This window comes from Peromyscus californicus, unplaced genomic scaffold (genome assembly GCF_007827085.1).
Source record: "Peromyscus californicus insignis strain IS unplaced genomic scaffold, ASM782708v3 Scaffold_13__1_contigs__length_99412109, whole genome shotgun sequence".
Classification (NCBI taxonomy): domain Eukaryota; kingdom Metazoa; phylum Chordata; class Mammalia; order Rodentia; family Cricetidae; genus Peromyscus; species Peromyscus californicus.
The window spans coordinates 57,579,754-57,601,494 of NW_026294424.1; the positions used below are offsets into that span (position 1 = coordinate 57,579,754).

The following is a 21,741-nucleotide window of genomic DNA, read 5'->3' on the forward strand; positions in this document are numbered from 1 at the left end:
TTACCTGCATAAGACCTGCACAAGAATGGACCCATCAGCATCATTCCTTATAGGTTCTTTCCCTTCCTGAGGATTTATAGGCTAGTGGTTGCTGCGTGATGGAGTTGGGGAGAAGACATTTTCTTCAGTGGTATAGCCATTGGTAAGTTACCCAGTGTGCCTGTAAATAATCCCTCACCCATATTCCTGTAAGTAATCCTAATGAAACCCAATGGTTCACACACCAAGAAAAAAAATGGTAGGAACTTTGTCATTAATTGTTCAGTCATCTTCTAGTTTCTAGTCATCTGGCTAGTTTCATGTCAACTTGATACAAGCTAGAGTTATCAGAGAGGAAGGATCCTCAGTTGAGAAATGCCTCTATCCAGTTGGGCTTTAGACAATCCTACAGGGCGTTTTCTCAATTAGTGATAGATGAGTGAGGGCTCAGCCTATTGTGTGTGATTCCACTCTGGGCTGGTGGTTCTGGGTTCCACAAGAAAGCAGGCTGAGAAAACCATGGGGAACAAGGTGGTAAAGAGCACTCCTCCATGACCTCTCCATCAGCCCCTACCTCCAGATTCCTCCCGTGTTTGAGTTCCTGTCCGGACTTCCTTTGATGATGAACTGTGATTTGGAGGTATAAGCCAAATAAACCCTTCCCTCTGCAACTTGATTTGGTCATGGTGTTTCATCATAGCAATAGGAAACCTCACTAAGACATCTTCCTACAAGCCAAGCTACACCATCTCTTTCTTACTTCTTAGATCTACCACTATTTTTTTGCTCTGAAATCATTTTGCTTTCTTTTTATACTTCTTAAGATGTACACCTACATTACTAGTTCTAGATTTTACTTTTCTGGTGTATTTTGAAGTTCTAATTTTTATTTTTCTAGCCATTACTTTCTCTGCCTTTCATAGCCTTTGATGTGTGCTTTTATTTCATTGAATTCAAAACGTTGACCTTAACTCAAGTGTCCTGCTTTGAATTGTGGGTAATAGCATCAAGTATTTAGAAGTTTATTGGAATATAGAAGTATTTTTGATTAATTTCCAACTTCCCAGAGTTTGAACTGTCAATTTTTATTTTAATTATGCTTGGAGGATGTACTTGCCATGATTTCAATACTGTTAAATTTATGAGACTTGTTTGTAATGTAGCATATGGCCACCATGGGAAATGATCTGTGCGTACCAGACAGGAATGTGCTGTCCTTGAGTATCTTCTGGGTTATATGAGTGCCAGTTGCTTCATAAGCATCTACAAATGTTAGGTCATACTTCTAAATAGAATGACATTAAGTCTTCTCTGGCCATGTTGATTTAGAATTCAGGTTTTTTTTCACCAATGATTAAGAGTCAGCCATTATAGTTAGGTTACCAAGCTACCAGACTATTATTAGAACATTTGTTCCTCCTTTTAATTCCTTAACTTTTCATTTTATATTTTTAAATCTTTTTAAAATTACATTTAATTGGGGTTGGGCTGGGTTCACACACATGTTCACATCTGTTCCTGCCACAGCACGTGTGTGTGTGTGTGTGGAGGTCAGAGGTCAACTCTAGGAGTCAATTCTATCCTTCCTACATGTTTGGCCCTCGGAAATCAAATTCAGATCAGCAGGCTTGGCTATAAGCTCTACCTGCTGAGCCATCTCACAGCACAGTTTCTGTAGTTTAGATAGTTTAGAATTGTCTCTGTGAATGTGTATTCCTTATAACTGCCATGTCACATGTCCTTTTTTGCTCTGGGAGTATTTATCAAAGCCTGTTTTGATAGTCCAGATAGCCAGTATGCTGTTAGGTAGTGAATACTGCATCTTTTCCATTTCTTTTTACTTTCAATTTCTGTTTCTGAACCCAAAGTGTATCTCTTATAGATTGCAGATAATTGTAGATTATATTAATAAGTTTTCAATTGGGAACCAAACCTTTCACACACAAGCCTCTGGTAAAACACTGTCTAAGCCACAGCTATACTATATTCTTTAAAACACATTAGATACTTGCTTTTTCTGAGTTCTTCATTTCTGTGCCCAGATTCATACTTGTGCCTAATGTTGCTTCCTTTCAGTTTATAGGCGTTTCTTTGGTTGACTTACTAAATTTTATGTTGTTTTCTTGGTAACATTGTCAAGTGTGATTATTGCTGATTAGAAAGAGGAGCCACTGTGGTCCTTGTGGTGCCATCTTATCGTCTACTTTGTCATATCAGCCCAGATCCATGAATGATTAATAATCATCAACGTAACCTGCTCTTACTCAGAAGTAACATGAGATTTTTATCTATGCTAACATTTCCAAGAAAAAATTCTACTTTATTTTAACATTCTTATTATATAATAGCATCTATTTGTATAGTCATTTATCAAGTATTGATTGTGCCTTGGAATCTGCCCTAATTTCCATAATGTGAACATGAATGAGAAATTCGCTGTCTTTGAATTCACAGTTTAATGGAGGAATTAGCTAAAAATATTAATTATAGTAAATTATAAGAGATCAGTATGTGATGTCTTACAGGATTAAGTAGAGTGCTGCGGGTGCTCTGGAGAAGGTCTGTCTGACCCTAGCAAGAAGTAACAAAGTGTGTTGTCTTTAACTGGTACTCACAAAGGCCAGCCACACAAAGAGGGTGTGATAGATACGAGCTTCTGAGCAGGAAAAGCAGCTTGTGTGAGGACAAAACTCAGGGTCAAGTAGCATGAAAGCATGTCTAGAAGACACATGGTAAATGGCAGTAGAAAATGGAACTCAGCCAGAAGACACATTTCCAATTCCTAAGCATTCTACTCTTCAGCCTCTGGACCACCGACGTTCATTAAGGTCTTAGATGATCAAAGTAGCTTTTGTTTTGCCTTGGGCTTTATCTCTGGTTGTTACCTAGTGCATTAGAAAGTGGTACCAAAAAAAATGCAGGTAACAGTTTAGAGACATGGGAGGCTTTGGATTCTTCAGGTTCAAAGAGGGAAGGTGTGGAACAGATCAAATTCAGAAGACATTTATGGCACAAAACTGACACGGTGTATTAACAGTGGCACAAGAAGGGTTGAGTGATGCCTTGGGTGTGGAGGATTTATTAGCAGGCCGTCAAGAAAGAACAGTGCTTGAGGAAGCTAATATAAACTTCCCTGAAGAATCACCAGCTAATGAGCTAGGATACAATAGAGAATCCATGAAACAGCCTATGTACAGAAAGCTTGGAGATAGGAAAGCTTTGGTGACTCAGTGGTAGAATTCTCACCTGCCAGAAACATTGGAGCGAGGCCTCTCTTAGCCCAGTATGTGTGGTGGGTCCTGAACAGATATTCTGATCTCTGGCAGGGTTGGAAAAATGACCTGATCTAATGTCCTCGGACTCAAGTTTGGATGAGGCAGAAACCATGTGAGGTTCCCATCCAGGACGGTCATTTCAGCACTCAATAAGCCTGGAAATTAATCTTACCTCTTGTTGGGGTAAAATCAACATGGTCCAAAAATCATAAAACTTGATTAATAATTCTCCCCAACTAATGTGCTTCCTGTGAATAATTCAAACACTGCACATAGGCCTCTATTAGCTCCAAAATCACCCAGAACTATTTAGAAAGCTACTTCTCAAACCCTAATTGTTATTGGAGCCACAATATAAATGCAGCTTTTCAAAGAAGTGATGAACTGAGCAGAGGCCTAGGGAACCCAGTGACTATGTGTGAAAAATAAATCATAAAGCACCTTATCACTGATCTACACTTTGAGGTCCCTTTTGATCCATGAGATTCTGTGAGTTCCTTTTTCCTGTCTGTGACATTCAAATATTTTTAATTACTAACCCTCCAGATTTGCTGTTGGTGTGAATCAGGGCCTTTTTATTTAATTAAGCGAGCTTATCTGTCAACCCTCATAATTAATCCATCCTATCTTAATTACTTTTCCATTTCCGGATTCAGTCATCATATATTAATATAAATGTAGGAAAATCTGAGTCATTTTAATGATAGAAGGATGTGGAATGACTATTAGATACATTCACACACTTCCTTCACATATTTAGAAAGGTTCAAAATAACTTAGCAAAAACACATTCATATCCCACCAGAAACTCACAAATCAGAAAGGAAATCTGTATTTCAATTTATTCATTTACCTGATGACATCAAATATTTAAACACTGCCCTATAGTTTACAAAATTTCACATTCTCTTGCTTTTACACATGTCCCATGAAGACTTGTAGAACAGAAAGGAAGCCTTTCTAGGGATAAATGCAGGATCACGGTACCCATTAGTTTACTTTTGTACTGATTTATGTGTGGATTCATAATCATAATCAGTTATAAATCACTGCAGAGATGAAGCAAAAGAAAGTCCAAAGAATACACATTGGCTTCTGTAGTCCGTGCTCCAGGAATGCCTCTCTGAGGAGGAAGCATTGAGGCTGGCACTTAAACGACACAAGGGGTTATGAGCTGATCACAGAGCCAGGCATTCCAGGACACAGCACGAGCAAAGATCCAGGGTAGAAGTTTAACTCAGGGACAGTGAAGGCCAGCACTGGGGGTGACATGAACGTAAGTGTTGGGAGATAAGCTTAGGGCAAGAAAGAGTATTCAACCGAAGAAGTGTGTCTTTCATCCTAGACATGTAATGTGAACTACACTTGAAAAGATCAGTCAGGAGACTGTGGTATATGTATTGGAGGATTCCAATATGGAAAATGGACAAAGTCCAAATGAGACTTGTAACCAGTACCAGTGGTGAGGAAAGTAGACTCATTGAGGCTTTAAGAGGAGACTAAGAGAGCTTACTAATGATCTGGTTGTTAAAGAGTATATCCTAGAGGGAAAAGAACTTTTTATTCTTTCATGATCTCACTACATATATGTGGACTACGACCATGGTCTTCACCATTGTCCTCCTCTCTCTCCCCTTTTTCTCCCACCAAACCCCTTCTTTTTCTCAAGTTTCCTTCCTGTTTTCATGTCTTTTTTATTTTTTATGACCCACTGTGTTTGCTTAGAGTTGGCACCCTGAGCATGGGTGGTAATTTATTTGCTCGATCAAGAGAAACTTACCAATGGCTACCACTGAGGAATATCACACACATCCCCCAGCCCAACCATTAACTGCCTAAAGTTCCTCAGGGATGAGCAGAGACTTACAAGCCCCTCCCTAACCCGTGATGGAATGCTGATGGACTCAGTCTTTCTTTATGTGTCTGAGTGTGTTGCCTGCAAGTATGTATGTGTACCACATATGTGCAAGGTGACCACACAAGTCAGAAGAGGCCGTTGGATCCCCTGGAAATGGAGTTATGGATGGTTGTGGGCCACCATGTGGGTCCTGGGAACCAAACATGGAAGCTCTACAAGAGTAACGAGTGCTCTTAAATACTGAGACATCCCTCCAGCGCCAAATGGGCTGTCTTGTGTAGGTAGATACTGGCACTATGAGCTCATGAGTGCAGCAGCCATGTCATGCTGAGTAAAAAAGCACTTCATGGCCCTCCTTCTTACACTTTGGGTCTTCTGCTCTTCCTGCCCTCTCTGATGTTTCCCTGGTCTTTAGAAGGGATGATACAGATGTTCTGTTAAGGACTGAGAACTCAACAACCCCTTACTCTCAGGAGTTTCACCAGCTAGAAATCTCAGGATTAACTAAATTTCTACATCAAAAAGAAGCATCTCTGACCAAGGCTGAGAGCAGCACTAATCCATGGGTATAAACATGAATCTTTAGAAGGCAGTTTGATATCGTGTCCATACAGCAAGACAACTGTGATAGACTCCTCCCTAGGACCTAGGACCTTCTTAGCCCTGGGCTTTTGACCAGGCTTCTAGTCCCATGCATGAATTTTTCCTTGGAATCAGGCCTGGAAAAACAGAAGCTTCAAGTTCTCATATGCAGATCTTAGCTTCAAACTTTTAGATTTCTGGGTTTAACTTGGAGTGCCTATAGCAACCAGGAAGTTAAAAGGGAAGAGAGGAGGTCTTAAGGGAGAGAGGATAGTAGAACACAATGATATGGAAGTAGCTGTGAAACAGGGAAGATGGGGAGCATGGTTAGCCAACACTAAGGACATAGGAAAAAGCCATATGGAATCATACTATTTTAACGTTAATTTTAAAATACAACTTAAGGGCTGGAGAGATGGCCCCGCCCTTCAGATCACTTGTTGCTTATGCAGAGGACCTAGTTTTGATCCTCAACATCCACATGATAATTCACAACTGTCTATACCTCTAGTGTCAGGAGATCTAATGCTGTCTTCTGACTTCCATGGTCACCAGACCTGCACTGCACATGATGCACAGATATACATGCAGGCAACACACACACACACACACACACACACACACACACACACACACACACTCATACATGTACACACAAATAAATAAATAAATAAAATCTAAATAATACATACACAAAACATATGTATAAAAATGTTTTACATGTATATTTATATGATTTTATATACGTGTATATATGTGCGTGTGTGTGTGTGTGTGTGTGTGTGTGTGTGTGTGTGTGTGTGTGTGTAAGTTTGAAGGAAGGTACCCTGAGGATCATGGGTAGATGCTGCTGCTCCCAGAAGCTATAAGTTATTAAACAGTGCCAGGTATGAGATCCCTTCTAAAGAGTTATTGGTCAGTGAGACTCCAGACTCCCTGAAAAACAGTACAGGCTGTTGTCATGGCTATTGATTGCCCACTAGAATTAGATGGTAAGACCTTATTGCCAAAGACACTACATAGGACAGAGAAATCAAGCTGGAGCTGAGCTCAAAGGTTCCTCCCTGCTAGCTAGCTTTTACCATAACAAAAGTGATATGCAGGCTGCTGAGGGTGAAAAGTCATCAAGAGCACAACCAAACTATCACAAACTTATGGGTTACAACACCAGCCTGCCAAGCAAGATGAGTTATGGATAATAGTTACGGGGGTAACCAACCACTTTCCGGTTGGATTTTAGGCCTGCTGACTCCAAAAGAGAAAGTCATACTATAAACTTGGTATTTTTTTACTGTTGTTCTTGGAGGGACTGAGGATGAAACCAGGACCTTATTTATGGTAAGCAAGGTCTCTAACTTCAGTATTTTTTTTATTTCACACCTCCCTTAACCATAACATAACGATGGATTATATTCAAAGGTTGATTCTTTTCACAGATGTCTATTTCTGTAGTTAAAGCAAAGTAACCCCTGGTATGGCTGCCTGAATTCAAGTCTGAGTTTGACTACTTAAAGACCATCTAACCTAGGGCACCTTTCTTAGACCTTCTACCATTTGGTTTCTTCTGATTAAAAACAGGAAAACACACACATGTTACTTTTCCACAGAACCATCATTAGAAATTGCTTAAGAAAATGCACACAGAATTAGTCAGCACACTAACCGACTGTCATAAGCATTCAATAAATGTTAGTAAGTAGCTCCTACATTACTCTTTTCTTCCTGGCTATTGCACATCAAACTCTTAACACCAAGAAATAAGAATTACAATAACAGTTTTTTAATGTTCCTCATATGATACCATAATTATTTCATTCATCAAACATCAATATTTTAAATTTCAGGGTGATAACCCTTCTTTAATAATAGCTCCAGACTTCCATGCACTGTACTATTTGTTTATATTTTGGATTTGGGGGACAGGGTCTTCCTTTGTAGCCCTGGCTGTCCTGGAACTCTATGTGTAAAAAGATCATACTGGTCTTGAGTTCATAGAGGTCCACTTGCCTCTACCTCTCAAATGCAGGGATTAAAGGCATAGGCCACCACACCCAGCTAGGATTTATTTTTTTAAGTGACCTTTCAGTGATTTGATTTTTAAAATCTGCTAAGGCTTTTAAGAGATATTGACTATTATCAGCTTTATTACAAAGTTAATGTTTTCAGCTTTCAAAATAGGTCAAGGGATAGTGGGTTTCTGATGCCAAGATTACATAAATCATACAAAAGCTTAATGTGCTGCCTCCGGCAATGCTGTGACACCACAGGACTTGCTCAGTATGGTCCTCCTGCATTCCCTTTCCCTTTAGACTCTGGACCCTGTTGGCTCTAAGGTGTGAAAAGACCCTGTTTGCCCAGGTCACAATTTATCTGAAAACCTTGTATTCCTCTGCTTCAGGCTTCCCTGTAAAAACTGGCTTCTGCCATGTTGCAGAGCTACAGCTGCATTTTAGGCCCATAATTGGTTATTTGCTTCTCAAAATAGGCTTGAGAACAGTAGGAAAAATAGGGTAGGTCAGCACAGCATATGGCCGAGTTTTCATGGACAGATGTGCTGGAGAATAACAAGGATATTCTTTTAAGTTATTATCTTTGTTATAAATGAGATGTGTGGACAGTTTGTATTGTAGCTGGGATTGAGGTACATTTAGCAAATATGTTTTCCATGAGAGACCACATTAACCCAGTTCTTGAAGACTGTGGTTCTTGTGTTTACTGAAGTCAGGCAAGCAAGCAACAGACTCTTGGCAGCAAGAATCTCAAGGAGGTCACCACTAATGGCAGAATTTTGGCATTTAGCAACACAGAAAGCTTTGGAATCTATCTATCTATCTATCTATCTATCTATCTATCTATCTATCTATCTCTGTCTCTGTAAAATGTTTAAAATTAATCACATAATACTTATTGAACAACTCTTCTGGTTTCAGTTTCTCTATTGCTTCCTGCATTTTTTAATAACTGGGAATAATATATTTCAGAGCTCTTTTGTGATATAGCATTTATAAAAACAGTTTCTGTCTGTGATACAGCAGGACATCTCTAAGCTCCAGGGAGAGATGTCATCCTGTTAAACAGCTGGGCTACTGACTCTACAGACAGTGAGATCTGATAGTTGTTAATAGTAGTTTCCATCATGTATTATTCCTAAATATTGTACTGATTACATGGATGCTGCACTTAAGTGTGTAAAAAGCTGAATTATTTCTAAACACTATAGAAAATAATAGTATAGTCCAGATATTTGCATATTTATAACTAAACCAATCAATCTGTATATTTGTAAATGCTTGTGATGTATTAAGCTCACACATCTGTTAGCCCAACAACACTTCCTTCTCCTTCCTCCAAAGACACTGGGGCATGGATACGGAAAAGTGTAAACACCTACCTGGGCATGAACAATCAACTCTAAGTTCACAGCCTTGCTGGCCACACAGAGCTGGCAGTTGAGGTTTTCATCCATCCCTTGGGCTTTTTTTGCACAGGCGTAGCGGATAGATCTCTGTAGAAATAGCCCAGTAGCCAAAGATCACATCGCACCTGAGGCCCCCATCTTGACTGCATTTATATTATTGTTTAGTCCTTCATTTTCCAAGCAGTATGTATTGGCATACTCATTTGTTTTGTTTGTTTTCTGTTATAGATACAGGAGCAGAGCGGCAGGCACTAAGAGAAACCGTGTATCCCAAACTGCGAGAATTCTGCAGAGAAAACTATGGGTTGGAATTTCAGGTAACAGTCACCTCTTTTTCTATCATCAGGATAGGCAATGTTTGCTTCCTATCACAGCGCAGGTGCTACAAAGACACATTTTTCTTTCTTTAAATATGAGAAAAGAAATGCATGAAAAATGGAAATGACTTAGTTAATTTTGACAGTTTCGTATTTATGCATCTCTTTCCTGGACTCCGCCTGGTATATTTCTCATCTTTTTCTTCAAAGCATATTTTTTTGCTTTTTCCTAGTCTCTCTTCTTACCAACAAAGATGAAAGTTGCTGAAACTTCCACCTTAAGCTAATGTCCACAGGAATATGTTGCATCTAAAATCAGGATCAACTTTTACAGTACTTCCTTTCAGCAAGCGGACGTCCCTCCCCTCCCTTATCCTGGCTCTCAGTTTGTGCTTGTGTGGGGATTGTCTTCTTCCCTACATATTTCACTGAGGTGCCTTTGGCCAAGCCCACCCCCTGTGTGTGTGTGTGTGTGTGTGTGTGTGTGTGTGTGTGTGTGTGTGTGTGTGTTGGTCCTTCAAAGACAGTAACTATGCACATCGTTACTAAATCTCACCAACTCCAGCAATTTTATTTTACCGCATGATAGAAAAATGCTGGAAATATCTTGGACACTCAAAACCTAAAGTCGATGGCTTCTAAAGCAAATAATATTACTTATTCAGAAATGTTCGGCCTCATTTACCATGGGAAGCTTAACTGTCAGGTGCTCTCAACTTCGTGTTTACGTGTCAGGTGATGAATATGTAACAGGGCTTCAAGGGAGAAGAGTACATCACATGCCATTGTTAGAGGCAGAAAATTTCACCCTCCATTTGTTACCTCCTGGATAAAGAGCTTATCTCAGTACACCTCATGATGATTTCAAATATGGTTTCGGAAGTAATCACCTCTGAATGGCTTCAATCTTGGTGAACATTGTCAGTCAGCAATGAGCCATTATGACACACACTGAGCAGTTACCCATAAGTCACCATTTCCTTGATAAATGGGAAACCTAAATTAAATCCTTTGACATGACTTCAGCAGTGCCTTCTCTGGGGATTCTGGCCGTACTGATAACAGCTCCCCACTCGTTACAAATGCCCCAAACTGTCAAGATTCCCAAGGACTTAGGCATTCTTTGGGGGACTCAATTACTTCAGGGAGAGAAAAGTGTCTGGGCATGTTAACTGGGGCTTTGAGTTTGCAGTGCATCATTTCTGTCAGCAGAGGGAGGAAGGTGTTGAGCACGGAACAGCCTCCACACAAAAAAACCCGAGGCACCAACCAGGATCAGCAAAGGAAGAAAATAAAAGGAATAAAAGTGTGTTTTGTAAATTAGAGCTAGCCATGGGCAGAGACTGAAGTAGCCAGAGGAAGACTTCAAAAGGACCCACAGTAAACTGATGGCTGGTGGGCTGCAGCCCTCAGTGAGGTGTGGGGTGGAAGTGAGTGCACACAGCAGTGAGCACAGAGCAGACGTGAACCCCAGAGCGCCTTTGCCTGCCCATGTTAGAGTACCGCATCTACACCACGCATGGGAACGGGGTACCTGTGAGATGGTGCTGAGCTTAGAGCCAAATACACCAAGTAGTGTCTGCTTCCCAGCTGCTAGCGTAGCAGAAGCCCAAACGCATGTTAGCTGAATCTTCCAAGAATGTACCTTGTGCCGCCGCTCTCTGTGGGCAGTTAATTATACATCTTCTCCTGGAAGGTATGTTTTCTAGGGAACTGTTCTCTTTCCTCAACTGCAACAAGATACGGTCCCAGGGAATTCATGAGAAACTGGCTCTTCTTCAGTTATACAGTGAGCCTAGGAGAAACACAGCTCGGAGTCCATCAGACACAAAAGCCTCTTCTGCTCCCACGGTCCTCTGCTTTGGATGTTCTTTCCCCTGGCCATGTTTCTCTCCCACCCACCCCACTTTCTTGGCTGGTTCTTCCCATCTTTGCCTGCTGGATCCTGCTCATTCTTAGGGCTCTTCCAATCTAATCTCAGATCTCTCTCCCCTGCTACCTGACTACAACTATATGTGCCACTTGTAGCTCTCACACCTTGAAGACCACCCCGCTCTTAAGTTGGCCCTGGCTATGTTCTGTGCCGTGAATTCTCACCCCTTCCTCTTCTCAGGAATACTTTCTTACCATTCCTCTGCCCTCCACTTTTTAGAGGCACATACTTCAGGACCTAAAGTCAACCCCACATGTCCTTTTAAAGTCACATTATTTTAGCTCTCTACATAGTGTGTGCCACTATCAGATATTTTTCTCATTTTCTTATAGATTGGCTTTCTTGTCTCTTTCCAACTAGATTCTAAGTTCCACAATAAGAAGCCCTTGCCTGTCCTCATGGCGGCTACATCCCTCATCCTAGGATGGTGCCTGTTGTCAGGAAGACTCAAGAGAAACTTCAGGCATAAATGTGAATGGAAAAAGAGGAAGTGTAAACTTTACCACCTTAAGAAAAACTTCTCAGCTCACCCCGACCCTGACAAGACATGCCACATATCCTCCCTGCAACCTTCTAAAACCCTGTGTGCTGTGGGATAATGCTGTCGTACACTGGTTTAATAAAACACTGATTGACCAGTAGCCAGGCAGGAAGTATAGCCGGGGCGAGCAGACTAAAGGAATGCTGGGAAGAGGAAGAGCAGACTCAGGAGTCACCAGCCAGACACAGAGGAAGCAAGATGTGAAGGCAGAACTGAAAAGAGGTACCAAGCCACATGGCTAAACATAGATAAGAATTATGGGCTAATTTAAGTGCAAGAGCTAGTCGGTAATAAGCCTGAGCAAATGGCCAAGCAGTTATAATTAATATTAAGCCTCTGTGTGATTATTTTATAAAAGGCTGCAGGACTGTGGGTGAGAGATTTGTCCTGACTGCAGGCCAAGTGGAACACAGAAAAACTTCCAGCTACACCTGTGCATAATAATCATGCATTGAATTCATTGAAAAGGAGTATATTGAACACTGGCCGTGCACTGGTTGACATTCTAAGTGCTAGAAATACAGAGACAGAGCAAACAATCCCCCCTCCGTAGAAGGGCCAATATTGGTGAGGGAGGCAGGTGATTAGCAAATTCCAGGGGTAATAAATGCATCTTACTGAATTAAAGCTGTATGAAAAAAAATGAAGATGGCTTAGGGGACTTAGAGAAGGCCAGGTGGCCAGGAAGAACTTGGTGACAAGATGATATTTAAGCAAATATCTGCAGATAGTGACAGAGAAAATCATGCAGATGTCTGGAGGAGGAGTCCAGACACAGGGAACAAGAAACGAGGCCTCAAAAGGGAAAGGGAATGTTTAGACTAGTCTATGAACAGTAAAGAGGATACGTGTGCCTGGAGTGGGCAAGAGGACTAATTCGAGAAGACATCAAAGTCAGATCACGGATGCTATGGGGCATGATCAAGGACTTGGAATTTTACTGCGTGAGTAAGAAAGGAAAGGTTCAGAGAAATGCCTCAGTGGGTAAAGGCACTTACCATCAAGGCTGGCAACGTGAGTTTGATCCCCAGAAACCGCATGGTTCGGGGAAAGGAATGGCTCCCACAAGGAGTCCTCTCACTGCCACCCGTGCACGTGGCATGTGTGTGCCCACATCCACACATGCAAGCACATATATGAAGTGTAAACGATGACGACAGTAAAGGCGGCTGCGATGTGAGTTACTGTGAAGAGCTTTGCTCAGAGGTAAAGAGGACGGCAAAGGGAGATGGGGGAGAAGGAAGAAGGTAACACAAACAGCAATCACGGCACGACCCACAGTAGCAGTAGAGAGAACAAGACTGCAGCCACTTAGATCAGTTCCTTCCATGGCTAGAAGGGCACCCAGCTTCCCCATGCTCAGGCAGGTAGCTCACCATAGTAAGCAATGGAGTAAAATCTTTGCTGCGATAGATTGATAGACTACGGGACTATGCTTTAAACAAGACAGAGGAATATGGTAAGAATCTTCTATTTCTCTCCATGCCTTTTATCTGTTAGCCTATGGGGCAAGGAATTAGTTTTTTCATCTAAACTGAGATGTCTAACGTAAAGATGCAAGTGTGCATCTAAACAGCCGGCTCATTGGATCTGTCAGCATTTGAGCAGTGCCATAAGCTACTGAAGACAGGGTGGATGCAACTGGAGAGAGGTGAACAGGGAGAAATACAGGCATGCTGGGACAAAAGTAAGTGCTGGGGACTCATGCTTCTACAGGTGTTCTCACTGTCACATCTCTCCACTCCCTCTGCTCCAACCCTGGTGCAACTCAGGAGTACACAGCAAGCACCCTCTCTGGTCTCTTTTCTCCTTACCCTGAAGAGGTCAGAGCTCTTTGAGGAGGAGATTCACTCTTACTTGTTCTTTTGAGGTTTGCAGGATCTATTCGACATGAACGGTGTTATCAGAAGTGCATGCCGCAGAGCTACATGGTCATTCTCCTTGAGTGTGTCTACGCACCGTCTGTACCTCTGTAAATGCCGTATTATTAACTCCCTTTTGCTTAAAGTTTTCAATGAACCTGTCGGGGGTTCTCTCTTTAAATGGGCCCATCTCTCTCTTCAACTTCATCTCCCCTGCTTTTCAGTGAAGCAATCTCTTATGACTCCAAAACATTCCTCCCTGCTACTCTCTGAATTCATTTAAAGAATCCCACACCTCCCAGGCCTACTGAGCCAAAAATGAATCTGACTATGTCAGGATCTCTGGAGGAGGTTTTTAATGTACCTGGGCACTGAGGACAGTTAAAGGCAGGTTTCATGTGAATCCAGCCACTTAGCTTAGGATCGATCACTCCTGAAGAATGTCTTCTGAAAGCCAATTTATTAGTGAACATCTGGTACTTATCTTTCTTCACTGTAACAGCTAAAGTTCATAAACCACTGTTTCCAGTATGTCTACCATCCAGTAATGCCAATGACTTGCCAATTCTACCTCCTTAAATATTTCTCCAATCATGCTCCTTTGTTCAAGTCTGTGTGATTGACATCTTGAAATCTCCATAGCTACCAGGTTTGCCTCCAGCTCTTCCACCTATCTACCCACCTTACCCGCTTAATTCACATTTCACAGAGTCGCTACAGTGGTCACTCTGAAATGTAAATCTGACTCTTTCACCTACAAGATACACACTACACTTCTTAGCAGGATGTTCAAGGTTTTTCCTCGCGTCCTGCCCACCCTGAGGCTTTGTCAGTCAGTTTTCCCCACTGGCAGCCTATCCAGGACTCCTCCCAGAACATTCATACCTGCTATTCCTTCTGACTGCATGCTCTGAAATTACCCCCTAGGAAAATGAGTAGAAAATGTGGATTGATTGATTGACCGTGTGCGTGTGCGTGTGTGTGTGTGTGTGTGCACGCGCACGTGCTCACATGTGCATGTGTGTACAATGCATACATGTCAGAGGGTTGGCTGCAATGCAGAGGCCAGAGAAGGACACTGAGTACCATATCCTCTTCTATTTCTCTCCATGTTACTTTTTGATATAGGGACTCTCATTGTCCTGATTAGCTTTTTGTCAACTTGAAGAAAGTTAGAGTTTGAGAAGAGAGAAAATCTCAACTGAAAAGATGCCCCCACCAGACTGATCCATAGGCAAGCCTGTGGGGCATTTTATTGATTGATGATGGATGTGTGAGGGCACAGACCACTGTGGGTGGTACCACACCTTCATCAGGCAGGCCTGAGCTGTATAAGAAAGCAGACTGAGCAAGCCATGAGGAGAAAGTCAGCAAATAGCACTCCTGTATGGTCTCTGCTTCAGCTCCTGCCTCCAAATTCCTGCCCTGCATAAGTTCCTGCCGGGCATAAGCTCCTGCCCTGATTCTCTTAGTGATAGACTTTATCTGGAAATGTAAGTTGAAATAAACTCTTTCCTCCCCATGTTATTTTGGCCATGGTGTTTTAGCCCAACAATAGAAACCCTAATTAAGACACTCATTGAACCCAAAGCTCACCATCTCAGCTAGCCTGCCTGGCCAGCAAGCTCCCATGATGCATCTGTCTCCACCCTACAATGGTCAAATTACAGGCATGCATGGTTGGCTCTCAGTCGGGTACTGGGTACAAGAACTCAGGTCCTCTTGCTTTCACAGCAAGTGCTCTTAGCCACTCTCCAACCCAAGATCCATTCTTTAAGAAACAGAGAAAGCTCTTCTTTAGGGGTGTATAGTGCCTTGTACCAGACTTTTAATAGAATGTCCCACATGAAACTTCAATCACTTTTGTAATTCCCCTCCTCCACTAAGTGGGAGCTCTCAGAAGCCAGCAACTGTGTTACTGGAGTTTCATATTATCAACATCTCTTACAATATCTGGCTTATAAGGACTGTATAATAAATGCTGGTCAACTGAACTGAATATGTTGAGAAAAGGGTGAGACACAGAAATGGAGAATCTCTGCAGAGGTATAGAAAACAGGAGTCACCCTGCACACTTCCTGATAATCCTGATAATGTATTTAATCCAGATAATGTATACTTAATATTATACTTGAAGCCAATATATCCAAAACATATTATCATTATAAAAAATGTTCATGAGATACTTCACATAATATTTTTATCCTAAATGTTGAATCCTAGTGTATAGTTTACACCAAAGCACATCCCAATTTGGACTGGCCTCTTATCAGGGGTTGGACAGTTACATATGGACAGTAGAGCTTCCAGGCTGGGCAGTGCAGTCTAGATGATAAATGAGCTCCGGGTGGGATATCCTGACAGGAAGAGGTCAGGTTGCCCAGGGACAGGCTTCCAGCTGACAGCAACAACGATAGCAATTAGGTAGATGAGCAATAGATGGAATGAAGCTCATTTATACTTGAGAAGGATCCAGAAAATTATAAAGAAAATAATTGTCCACCAACCAAAATATTAATTTAAAATTTCCCAATTCTGTTTGGTCATCACATTGATAGAATGTGTCATCTGAAGTGATTGATGTAGTTTATTCGACTTTCAAAGACACTGTTCTGTCTTGACTCAGTGACAATGAACCATGATGCAAAAAGACTAAAACCTTAGCGAGTCAGAGGCCTGCAGGATTATTGCTTGAAATTATCTCAAGTCAAAAGAGGCACCTGATGGTCACACTAGCCCCTCTTATTTCTAAATCTTAAGTTAACATGCCCTGTCTTATGAATGCCATTGGCTACCTTTTGCACTTTTACTAAACACTGCTGCCCAAGTAGTTTTCCCTACATGCCTTTGCCATTAAGTGGACTGATTTGTTCTCCCAGAAGAACTCCTCCCCATTTGCTGGCTCTAGCCTTTCTTCACTTCCTGGGACCAGCTGGCTTCCCAAGAATGCTGGGAAATCATGAGTGGAGCCATCCCCTGCCAGCAGGGAGGTCTTACCCCCATGCCTGCTTTTTGCCTGGGGATGACATTGAGCTGGTACTCAAAGACACAAATGGAATGGATGTTCATCCCTGGTGAAGGTTCCACCCTGGTGCCCCTGGCAGCACAGGTCTAGATCTGCCCTCTTTCCTCAGTCTTTATCTCTTTAACCTTCTGTCAGCACAGAACTGTTCTTTTTTTCACAGCATCATGCAAAGCATCATGCGACCATCCATAGTTGCATGAGGACATTTCTGTTTTGAATGTTCTGTCTTCAAAACAGAACCCATTCTTTTTCTTTACCTAGTTTTCCAACTGCTACTATTTCCTAGTCTCTAAGACATAAACCCCTTGCTCATAGTCAGTCTACTCTTCCACCCTTCTAAGCCTAGCTCCAAGCTGCTCGTGCTCCCTTTGACTCATCTGCTGTGGTGCTCCCAGAAGCTCATCTTCTTTCCATTTCATAAGTCCTTGCCTGGCTTAGGTGTCAAAGTCCAACAGCTTTTTTTCTGACCTCTCTCTGCCATTGTCATTTTGTTGTTCGTGTCTAGACTGTACACAGCTGCTCAGACAATCTTCCTTGAAACAATACTTACCAGATTTCATTGATTATCAGATGCAGGGTTTTGCACGTTTATGACATTTGAAATTAGAATTCAAGACACAAATAAATGCTGTAGCATCTTTTAACTGACAACACATTTCTTTGTTATTGACATATATGATTCTGGAGCTGCCTGCATTGATGCTACTGTGCAGTGCAGCCTGTTACGTCATGTACAAACTATAGAAGCAACAGCATGGATTTTTTTCTGTTATATATACAAAGGTTGAAATGCCAAATCTGCAGATTTCCAGTCCTGTACTCTGGGCATATTGCTTGACATATGACCCGTGGCTGAGTCCTGCATAAAATGAATGGGTCAGTGTCTACCTTCCAGCAGCCTTGTGGGAATTAAGTGGAAGAACACTGAGTGCCTGGCCCATGATGACACTCGAGCAACACTAACTTCCTTGTCTTTCACACTCTTTGCTCTTCCTCCTCACTAGGAACCAAGTATGGAGAAGGGTCATACAGTCCTCTCTTGGCTTTCTGAGTATCGTAAAAGACCTTTGATCTCATTTTCTCAAGGCATTTGTCTCTCTAAGGCAGTAGTTCTCAACCTTCCTAATGCTGTGAACCTTTAAGATGTTGTGATGACCCCCAACCATAAAATTATTTTCAATGATACTTCATAACTGTAATTTTGCTGCTGTTATGAATCATAATGGGAATATCTGATATGCAAGATATCGATATTCGATCCCTGTGAAAGAATCATTCAACAACCCCCAAGGGGTCATGACCCACAGGTTGAGAACCACCCCTCTAAGGGTTATGTTGTATCCAGTGTAGAAGGAATGCTGATGGAGAGAATTTTCATAAAGCATTCATTACATCAAATACAAGAAGGGTTGATGCAGCAAAACAAAAACTACTGTAGCCTGTCCTGGTGCAACAGAATACCTGAGGCTAATTTATGAAAGATAAAAATGTTTCTTTGCTGTTGTATGATCTGGAAAAGCCAAAATCAAGAATGTAGCAGGTTTGGTTCCTGGTAAGGGTGCAGCTTCTATCTCCAACATGACACCTTGATGTCTGCATCCTCTGGGGAGGAGGAAAACTATGTCCTACATGGTGAGCAGTGGAAGAGCAAAGAGGTACCTTCCCTCTGCCAGTGCCATTTTAAAGCTTTAACCTATCCAAAGAAATGGAGCCCTCATGGCCTACACACCTCTCAAAAATCCCCCTCCCCACAGCAGTCATGGTGGGAGTAAGTTTTCAGCACTCAAACTCAGACATGTATTTCCGATCTTCTGAACACTCTTTAGCAAGTTGGCCAGTCCTGTGAGATGCTGCCTCTGGAGCTCTAATTTATAGAGGAGATAGTGGAGGGTTTTGTTTGTGTTATTTTATTTTAAGAAGGCAGAGTTAGGATCTACCCAACATGGCTATTGAAGGAATAGAAGGAGATGAGTGGCTGAGTTCAACAGACTTGCCCCATTTCCTTTCTGTGAGCTTTCCTTCAGAAGGAAGGTGAGTTAGACAAGTGAAAGTAAACACATAGGTCAATAACTCCCAGGAACACTTGCTCTGTTCTCTACAAAAGACACTAGAAGGAGATTGCCCTATAACACTTTGCCCCTACAATGGGCACACCAAAGTCTTAGTCGAAATGACAGGCAGCTGTATAGTCAAACTCTCCCGAAATGCCCTCAGAAACTAAGTATCAAACGGGATAAAATGACCTGGGGTGAGTAAGATGAGTAGGGTAAATGGAGCATGATCCAAAGGTTTGGAAGCTCTTTATCCTGGGCAGGGGAAGTGGGGGTTGGTCAGCTGAAGAATACCAGCCCCTACCAAAATGACGGGAAATGACCAGTTCCTAATCTCCCCCTTCCCCAAGCACAGCCCTGACTATCTGCATCTAGATAAGCACTTGGCATCCACTGCAGCTGTGCTCAAGAACTCCCATTTTTCCCCTTCAGGATGTGAGGTCCCCTGGATGTCATCTTAGTGAGCAAGGGGGAAGTCAAGGCTTGCCACAAAGGCTCCATGAATATGTCATTCTTAACTAAGTTTTAACAAGACAGAACTAAAAGCCCTCTTTATCCTACTAAAGCAGGGGATGGAGATTTGGGCAGGAAGCCCAAACTGGTTTTAAGCAAAGTAATTAAGCAGCACTGTCTATGTACATCAAAGTTGCAGGCTACATTAAATTTTGTGAGTCTCAGATTAGCATGGCCTTACAGATGCTTAATGTTTTTCTTCCCTTGCTTCCACATTCTCTCACCAAAGCCTTCAGGCTCCATCAAGCCAGTCTCTTCTACACACGTTTTTCTTGGTTTTTTTTTTTAACTATAAAACTATTTGTTCCATGTACAACATTTATTTGATGTATCTTGGTCATATTCATCTCCTACTCTCTCCAGCCCCCCTTTATCCCCAATGTATCTCCTCTATCCTCCCCAACTTCATGTCTTTTAAAATAACCCACTAAATACAATTAGTTTTACCCATATGTTCACGTGTATGGAACCAGGCCCTGAAGCATAGGAAGCCGACCACCAACCAGCCGGAAGAATTTCCTGATCCATACAAGACTTATTTCTCTATGTCCTACAACCAGACGCACGGTGTCTTTAGCAATAAGTGGGCAATTTGGAGCAAGAACAGAAGCCTGTCTTATTTGGGGTGACATCTTCATGTAATAACCCATGTCTTCAGGGATCAGCGTTGTTTACACTTGTGGGACATCGCTGCTCAAGCTCCTTCTTTTATAGTGCTTTAATTAGCTTAAAAACTCACGGGGTTTCACATGGCTTCTTCATACATCCTTAATGTTTGTGCATCTACCCCTGCCTCTCATTTCTCTCACCTCCTGCTCCCATCTCCACTTAAAACTTTAGCTCCCAATATTCACAGATGTTCTACTAACCTCTTTTATTATATTTTTTTTTTTACTCTGGTTGCAAGAGCATAGATTCCCAAGTCATTTCTTCATGCACACTTCATTTCTGTTAGCCTCTCCCCATATCCCACCACCAACGGCCTGCTCAGGAATCTCAAGATGTTCTTTGCCCCGGAGTTACCAGCATTCCTTGCAGGCTTTGTAATTGACACAATCTGTTATGGCGCCCTTGGTCTCCACTGCACCTTGTCAACTAATCACCTTTCTCTGTTTTCTATTTATCTAATGGATGCTTCTGTCTACCGGGAAATGCACAGCTCTTCATCGAATCGCATCACCCCACTCAGGCCAGAGGTCTAATTTATTTAGTCACTTCACATTTCGGCGCTGTCCATCAGCACCGAGCCAGGCCTTCCCAAGTTGATATTCCCTGGGAGTACAAATGTGTCCCATCATCCATCTCCCATCATCGCGAGAGAGCCAGCTTATTAAAGAGAAAATAAATAAGGATGACAACAGGCAAGGGGAAAAGGAGGGTGTGTGCATGACCTTCAGTGTCTAGATTTAATCACAGTGTCTGCAGCACGCAGTGGCTCCTCGGCATGGTCAAGCCTGACTTCTTATACAATATTGTTACTGCTCATTTTTGTTTGTGCTCAGGGGCGATCTTGATATTTCTCCTAAACATAGAGTGGTGGCATTGTGGGAGATTCAGAAGAGCAGTTATTCCTTGCTAAGCATTAATTTCTGTTAAACTGTGACTGACTCATTTATCCCCAGCAGTGGAAGTCCCCCAAGAGAATTTCTCCTTCGGTAAGCAGAATGAGAAATAGTCCCCAATTTTCAGATGACATTTAAGTGTCTCAATGGAATGCACTCACCACAAAGCCTTCTATAAATCCCAAACATGTAGTCGCCATGTTTTCCATTGTTACTTTTCCTATGTTTACAGGAGGGCACTTTAACAAACACTCAAAGAGTAAAAGGATAACTTGTATGAAAGGTTCACTTTGTCGATAACTAGGTAGAGACCACTGAGAAGCAGCTAACTCCACTTGGCTTATCTACGGAGTAAAGCACTGCTTCTACCTGATCCTTATGCTCTTCTGACCCCCCAAAGTTTATGTCATGATCTTAGTATCTGTACACAAGCAGGCTACCGCACAGACTTGTGTCTTTACATCTCTGTCATGTGTATTAAAAAGTCCATTCAACCTCCAACCCTCTTTAGAGAAGAGGCTATATAGCTGTCCTTTAAGGCCAAACACGCACACATGAGCACACACACACACACACACACACACACACACACACACACACACACACACGATATATCTGTATATTACCTCCTCGCAAATGTCTACTCCTGATCTCATGAGTCAGGCTTCTTTGGGGGTCCTCAGAGCCCTATCCTCATACCTTTGGATACTTACTCTGATGATTAATATTGTCAACTTGAAAGAATCTAAAATCCCATAGGAGACAAATCCCTAGGCATGCTTGTGAGGGATCTAGATTGGGTTAATTAACATGGAAAGATCTACT

The 21,741-nt window shown here is 42.0% G+C and overlaps 1 protein-coding gene across 1 annotated transcript in view; it reads left to right on the forward strand.

The window, feature by feature from the left end:
- Nwd2 (NACHT and WD repeat domain containing 2) overlaps nt 1-21,741 on the forward strand; it is a 161,164-nt gene that overhangs the window by 68,366 nt on the left and 71,057 nt on the right. The window contains exon 2 of the mRNA XM_052734969.1: nt 9,341-9,429. Coding sequence (XP_052590929.1) covers nt 9,341-9,429 — 89 coding nt within the window. The remainder of the gene's footprint in view (nt 1-9,340; nt 9,430-21,741) is intronic.